This window comes from Leishmania infantum, chromosome 33 (assembly GCF_000002875.2).
Source record: "Leishmania infantum JPCM5 genome chromosome 33".
Lineage (NCBI taxonomy): Eukaryota > Euglenozoa > Kinetoplastea > Trypanosomatida > Trypanosomatidae > Leishmania > Leishmania infantum.
Window position 1 is genome coordinate 1346415 of NC_009417.2, and position 7843 is coordinate 1354257.

A 7843-nucleotide genomic window follows, 5' to 3' on the forward strand; every position below is an offset into this window, starting at 1 on the left:
TACGGTGCTCGCGCATACGTACGGAAGTACACATACATCTATACATCTATGTCTATATAGAGCTATATTATTCTTTTTGGATCTGTCTTTTGCGTGAGGCGTTCTCTGCGCCGATTGGCCCATCCCGATCCCCTCTGCTGTTCTACAGTGGGCTTTTGCGCCAACTCACCCCGTCCCTTTCTCTGTGTACTTTCAGGTCGTCTAGTGCTATTCCTTCTTGTTTTTTTTTCTGTGTGGTGTTCTTTGGTCCCTTCTTTCCTGCATATGATATCTGTGGCAAGCAACCTGTATCGAGCAAGTGGGCTGTGCGGTTCCGTTGCGATGGAGACTAGTCTTCCAGAGGCGATCAGACTGGGAACGCCCAAAGAGCTCACTGCCTCCGTTCTCATCGAGCGTGGCAAAACCAGGGAGCACAGGATCAACGCAGTGATGGAAAGGGGCGGCGCGGGCAGCGCACAGAACGCATCGCAGCTGTTGAAAAAGGAAGCGCGCAATGCATGGCGCACGCAGGACACCTTCGTGGACTTCGACACAGACAACAGTGACTCCGATGCCCAGTCAGGTGAGGAGACGGACCCCATCGGTGCCTGTATGGGCGATGGCAGTGCTTCGTCTGGCTCGTACTACGCTTCTTTCTACGCCTCCAAAGGTGATGACTCGGACACCACCTTGGACGGCACGCCGTCGCCGTCGTATGGGGAGTATGAGGAGAGTAACGAAGAGGTCGACGAAGCCGAGGAGGGCGAGGGGATTGCCGGCAACGAGGCGTCGCGCATCAGCGGCAACAGCTTCTCCAGCACAGACCCTGGGAGGAATCTCAGCGTCATGTTTGACGTTAGCCGCAATAGCGTCTTTCCAGAGCAGCGAAGTAGCGTTAAGGGCTCCCCTGTGAGTGCGCTGCCGCCGGTCATGATTTCCGGCGCGCCAAGCTCGCACAGAGCGCACGTCGCCTTGCTCGTGACTGGCCTCTCTGACACGCCGCGGCGCGCCCACGGCAGCGCTGCCTCGATGATGCCGCCGTACACCACGACGACGGCGTTGAACCCGAAGATGAGCGTATCTTTGGTGTTATCTCCCTCCGGCACGCTCAGCAACGGGACGTCCGCACCACCCGCAGATCCGCCGGCGGACTTGAGCAAACACGAGAGCGGCAACGCTGGCACCAGGCACCCACAGTCATCGGAGCAGAACAATTCAATGATGCTCTCGCAGATGTATTTCTCCTTCGGCTCCGAAGCACATCAAGCGGAAGCGCGGTCGCCTCTCTGCAACGATCATGGCTGCGACAGAAGTAATCACGAACTTCCTACATTGGCTTGGGGTGACGAGAAGAGGCGCCGGAAGGTAAGCATGATGCAGATGGAGGCGATGCTGCCACTTCACGGGCATGCGAACCGCGTCAGCCACAACGAGGACTCCGTTGTCGGCAGCATCTCTGGCTTTTGGCCTAGCAATGACGAAAAGAGTGAGGATAACATGTCGACACGGCCGTTGATGAGCAAGATGGATAGCACCTTTCCGTCCTTCCTGAGGTACGCAGATGCGCGTTCGCCCTGCAACATCCCAGAAGAGACGCGAAACGCATCTTTCGGAACGAAGCAAGCTGACAAGCAGCTGACGACGTCCGCTGACGGGCGCCACGAGGGCAGAAACGAGCACAGCAGCAATTCCACTGGCCATCTGCCGCGCCGCTTTTTGTTTTTCCACGCACACACCGGCCATGGCGGCAGTTCGCCAGGCGAAGCCTTCCTCTCCGGTAAGGCGCTTTCCCCCAACGCCATCGTTCGGGTGCTTCGGGGCGATTTCGACAGCCGCGACATCAGCCTTGATAGTCGCTTCCTTGATACCGACCCTCATCATAAGAGCGGTTCGACTATCATGGAGGTCAAAGGGCCTTCGCGTCAGCCACCAGCGTCCTCAAGGCACGCGTTGACTGCAGATGGTGCAGCCGATAGACACGGCGCAAGCACAGCAACGGCGGGCGACAGCGAAACCTCGTCGGGCCGCCGTGTTGAGGAGCCGGTGCGTCGCCGACCGTCTGGCGATGCGATCCTGAGCATCTGTAGAGGGGCCTCTTTTGGCCATACGCGTGAATCTTTCTCCGTGACCCGGCCGCTCAGCTCCGGCCAAGTGCATAGTCTAGACCCTGTGCCTTCGCAGCAGACGCTCATCGGTGTGTGGCGACTGCTGAGCTTCCGCGAGCAGGGCGACACGCCTCTCACGAGCGTCGAGCATGTGCCACACAAGAGAACATCAAAGAAAAAGCGTAGCAAGGACAAGAAGAGGAGCAAGGAGCACAAAAAGCAGCGCAGGCCACGCCCCACTGCCGAGTGCGGCCGCGTGGGCATCGACTCAGGAAGGAGTGAGAATGCCCGTGATGACGCTAACAAGGATGACGGCGCCCACGTCAACGCGGCACGAATGTGCAAGGAGAGGGATACAATGCGCTTGCCGGCTCGATTATCCGGCGTGAGCGCCGCTGGCGACGCACCAGCTGAATGCCATACCGGCGTGACTTGCTATCGTCCCAGTTCCCCTCCTGGATCGGGCGAGGCCGCTGAGAAGCAAGGAGGTCTCCGAAGTAGTGTGGAGGCAAACTGCCACCCTCTCCGCCGGCAGCAGGCGGCGCTGCAAGACCTGTCCATGGGCGCACCGCCCACCGCGGATAACCTGAAGATACGAGCGCTTTCCTCCCGGACAGCTGTCCGCACCGTCTTTGTGACACCTGACACACTCACCGCTCCGCCGTCGCGCAATTCATCAGCGGAAAAGGTATCCGACGCTGCCGCGAATGCTTGTGTGCCCCAGCCCTCCGGTGCTGGCGTCGTGCGCGCCGTGGATAGTGCGAGCGTCGATGCAGCACAGAAACCCGACCGCTTCGAGAAGGTCGAGGAGCCGCCAGTAGAGAGCCCATCCGCGACAGTGCGCCGCGTGACTGTACGCTCAGGGAATTCAAAGGTGTTAATGAACCATGTTCGCGGGTGCAGTACAAGCAGCGACTCCGACGGCGGTGCGCGGCGGCTTCGAGGAGCGCCAGCCGCGCAGGTGCGGCTATCCGTATCGCCGCCAAACGGACGCCTCCCGATTCGTTCGTACGACGGCTTGGCCGCTCACAACGGCGAAGGATCGCTGCGGTTCCCAACCCGTCCGCAGGAGGGACTGCCACCACTGTAGCTCTGCCTGGAAGCAGCGACAATGCCTCAACCCTCTCTCCCTCGCCATTCTTCAGCACATGTGTCTGTCTGCCGATGTGTGTATGTGTGTAGTGTGTCTGCAAGTACCTCTGCTGCCTCTGCTATTTTTCTTCGCTGGCCTTTGCATGTGAGTTTTCAGATGGTGCTGTTGTTGCAAGGGCTCTCGAGGAGAGGAAGGTCTTGTGTCTTCTTGTCTTCTTCTGCTCTTTCACTCTGGCCGCTGTCGATGAGTTTGTATGCGCGCAAGCGACTCCCAGTGACTTAATCGAACTCTCGCCTGAAGCTGGTACATATCTTTCTCTGTGGCTTTTATGCCTCACCACGCCCAAGCAATCACACAGGACAGGCGGGTAATGCTCCCCCTGTGCGGCAACAACGACCAAAAAACAACAGCAACCAAACTGTTCGGCATTGCCATGCTCCTGCGATTGCGTTTGAGAGGATGAGAAATCACCTCGCCTCCTCGATACACACACACACACACACACACGCACACGGGTTCTCTTACAGCTCAGCCATTCAGCCGCCTCTGAGGCCCATCCGGGGAGATGTCACATAGACACCACACCCAGAACCCGCCGTTCTATCCGCCCTTCTTACCGCACGCGCCCAAATACGAGCTCTCTGTGCTTATGCCGCCGTTTTCCTTTGTTCGCCCGCTATGTGTGTAAGGGTGTGCGCGTGTTCGTGTGCGTATGGGTTTCATACATCGACACCTGTGTGCGGGTTTTGTGCAGCGAAGGTGATGGGCTTCATCGCTCATACACATACACGGGAGAGAAGCAGGGTGAGCGAAGAAAAAGAGCCACAGGAGGACATGTAACGTGCTGGTGCGTGTCTGTGTATGGCCCAGCGTCTTGCGAATGGGCTCTCTTCCTCCCCTCCTCCGCTCTCACTACCTCTTGTTGCCATCATCTCTCTCAGTTCTCTGGCTTTCGTTTTCGTTGTGGTTCGCGTTTTACAGCATGCGCAGATGTGCACACGTTCTCCCTCACTTCCTGCGTCTCCTTTTAGCTGTGCTTTTGTATTTCTGTTGCTTCAGCGGTGCTGGAGCAGGGTGGAGGACGGCAGTGGAAAGGCGAAGGTGGCCCAAGTAGATCATGTGTGTGTGTAAGGGGGGGCTTTGTGTCATGTGCACAGAAGAGAGAACGACATGCAGAGGGGCTACACCAGAAAGAATGTCTCCTCGTCTTCCCCGGGACCCTCCCCACGCACGTGCTGCGGCCCCACTCACCTCTCACTACATTCCCCGTTCTCTTCCGTCTTTTTCCCTCAATGTTTTTTTTGTCAACGCTCGGCTTGCTTTTGTTCGTCGCGTTTGGAACGAAATCCACACAAGCACGCAAATTCCGGTCGACCAAACTCGAGGAGCACAAGCGAAGAACCTGAGAAAGCCGGCAAGACTGCAAGAGAGCGAGAAGGAGCCATTCTCGCCTATGGCCTCGCTCTCTCTTCTTCTCCGCGCTTTCCTCCATCTCTTGTGATTATCCTACGGTTCGCTTTGTGTGCGCGCGCGTGTGTGTTTGAGCTCCCCTGCCCCCTCCCCTCCTCCTCTTGGTTTTACCTGTCTCGCTGCATCACGTAACGCGATGCAGCCGAGCGAGGGGTAGTTGATAGGACGGCGAAGGTGGGGGGGGCAGGGTATACGTGCGGTTGTCCGTCTTTGGGTAAGTGGCGAGCTTGAAAAAAGCGCTGCAGCAAGCGAGACCATGGCTGAAGGTGGAGGGGCAAACACCATCCGATTACTGTGCGTGGTGTCGTGCTTGCGCAGCTCATCAGCCACCGCCATTTTCCTGTCGCCTCGTGCGCCATCCCCAGTCCACATCCCGATTCTCGCTTCCCACTCTTTCTGCGCTGCTCTCTCGGTGCTCTTTCACACGCGCTTGTGCATTTCTGTGGTTAAGTTCAGTTGTGTTCCTCGCTTGCGGGCGCTTGGATTCGATGTGTCTCTCCTTTTTTGGATTTTGTGTGTTCGTGCTCCTGACTTTTGAGGGCTGCATGTCTTTATGCTTTGGTTCGCTCTCCTCTGAGTTGCATGACACAGCTGCAGAAAACTGGTCTTCTCATGTGAATAATGTGCTGCAGCATCGTTGACACAAACATGTGCACAAAACGCGTTTTCCTTTTCTTTGTGTTTTCCACGTGTGCTTGCTTCCCCACATTATGCCGCCCACCTCAGCGCGTGGCATCTCAGGGGGCCGCCACACAGCACGGTGGGCGGAAGCCGAGCAGCCCTCCTATCCCTGTCAATGCCCTGCCACTTCTGGCGGTGACGCGGCCAATCACCTACCACGTAGGGGGGAGGTCAGAGCGATGTATCGCTACTGATGTCGGCGCTCGGGTTCTGGATGGCGTGGCATCGGAGCGACCTCGCGACAGTGAACACGCTTGTGCCATCCATGCGATTACGCAGAGTGTCAGTGTCACTCGACCGTGTCTCACACGGCCCGGCTGGTGGCTGGGGGGCCTGAGCGCCACGCTGAGATATGCGAGACGCGTCGGCCGGCATGATGGAGCGGCTGTGATCCGATCCTCGAGGCGCGGAGCTGGTGGGTTCGCCTGGAAGCAGAGGCTGCGCTCGCATAGGTGGGTGGGCACCTTGCTTTAACGCGCGAGCCCACCGCTGCTTTGCACCACGCAACGGAGCCTCTGCCAGGGCCGACGGGGGTGGAGAGACATCGTGCGTGGTTTGATCGCGGTCATAAGACAGCGAACGGAAGCATTCAACGGAAACAAATTTTTGTTTGCACCCGTCATGATGCTGACTACCATACTGTGGTGCCAGGGCTCAGTTCCCGCTCTTTGGGGGGGAGCCATGGAGTCATGCAGCCTGCTCTGAGGTACGACTGCGGTCTCTTGGTGTCGGCGGACAAGCCTGTGCTGGCGCTGAGCCGAAGCAACTTGGGGGCATGAGCACGCTTGGAAACGCTCGCTGCGGTTGTTGTCGAGGATTCGACCGCTTTGCTTGCACTTCCACTCCTGTCAGAGGCGTGCGGATACCGGGGAAGGCGAAGCGCCGCTGCCGCCACAGACTCAGGGCAGCGCCCCGCCTGTCGCGGCACATGCGGGCAAGGTATCCAGGCACGCCCCCGGGCAACAACGCCGCCATGAGGCAGGCACTGTGATGCGGAAGTGCGAGCAGTGTGCGCCGGCGCTGTCAAGCACCGCTGGCATGGTGTGTCTGATGCGAGCAAAGCATCCAGGGGCCGGCCGAGCACGGGCGATGGGGGGGGGAGGGGAAGAAGGCGCATGCAGGGCCATGCCGATGCCCCCTCTCCCGCAGTGCATGTGTGCGGAGCATGCGGCGTCTCCTGCATCCGACCGAGTGGGCTGATGCGGCGCGGACGCCGGCAGGCATGACGAGGGCACCCGGGACGGCACCACCGAGCCATCGGGTGTGCACTGCGGAGAGCCGCCACGCCACATTACGGGATGCCGCGGTTGGAGCGGACTGGGGGGCGGGCGGGCGAAGCACGGCATGCAGGCAGTGTGTGCCGGGCCTCAGAAGGACCCTGACCCCTGAGGCTTTCGAGGCTCCTCCTTGCGTTCGTGCGGCACGCACCTGGACCGCCCACCCACCACGTGCACGACAGGCGCCGATCGCGCAGCGGGCACAGGAAGAGTAGGCGATGAAGGGCAGGGCGAGCGTGCTGGACGCATGGCGCGATTCGACGAGCGGGAGAGCCACGTCCCAGGCGACGAGCATTTAGCCCGAGCGCGACAGAGTTAGGTGAGCGGTGGCTGCATGCCGATGCTTGTCGACATGTTCGTGTTGGGCCGACACACGGCGGAAAGGAAAAGCCAACCTGCAGGCACTCATCACGTCGACGTGCGCTTATTTTGCTCTTTACGCTTGTGTGTCTCTGCTTGTGCATTGTTGACTGGCCTCTTGCTGTTGTGCGCTGCTCTTGTCGCTATCTGTTGTGTCGGTGTTGCACGTGCATTTTGCCGGGGTGAGATGACACCACATCGTTGTGTTCCTGCCTCTTCGGAGTGGATTCTTCTCGTTCTGTCCGTCCTTGTGCATGAGTGCGCGATTCTGTCTCTCCTTTGCCGACTTCCCTTTTGGTGCATCACGCGTTTTCGGAAATGGCCGGTGCTCCTGTCGGTTGCACCGCCTGGGCTCTGTCCGAGTATTTTTCTCTGCGCCCTTTGGAATGCTTGTCTTATGTTGTGTCACACAACAGCTGTACGCTTGGCTGTTGATGGTTTCGTGGATGCCCGCCTACGAGGAGCGTTGGGGTCTCCCTGCTGCTGCTGTTTCGTGACGTTGAGCGGCGCTGGTTGCTGGCCTTGTCGCGTATGCCACTTTTGCGTTGTCTCATGTGCCGTTTAACATGCCATTCGCTGTGTTTAGTGTGTGTTCCCATTTTGTTCCTTTTCGTGGTCTTGTCGGTTGCCTCTCCTCTCTCTCGGGTGGGCCTGTCCGTGTTGATGGATGCGCGTCCTGTGTGCCTGTGTGTGTGTGTGTGTGCTTGAGGAGCGTTCCTTCATATTTTTTTTTTTCGCCTCCGAAAGGCTGTTCGCTGAGCATGTGAGACTAGCTCGAATAGGCGACATGTGTAAAGATTTTGTGATCGTTTGTTATCCGTATTTGTGAGATGCGAACACCATGGTGACAGCCACTACTACCACGTCCACCAATATCT

General features: G+C 58.6%; 1 protein-coding gene across 1 annotated transcript; it reads left to right on the forward strand.

Annotated features, from left to right (window-relative positions):
• Positions 1 to 264: 264 nt before the first annotated feature.
• On the forward strand, positions 265 to 3174 carry LINJ_33_3180 (hypothetical protein, unknown function; the record flags this gene model as incomplete). The annotated part of the gene is made up of 1 exon (XM_001468325.1): positions 265 to 3174. One exon carries the CDS (start codon positions 265 to 267, stop codon positions 3172 to 3174), a length of 2910 nt encoding a protein of 969 aa, XP_001468362.1.
• Positions 3175 to 7843: the final 4669 nt, after the last annotated feature.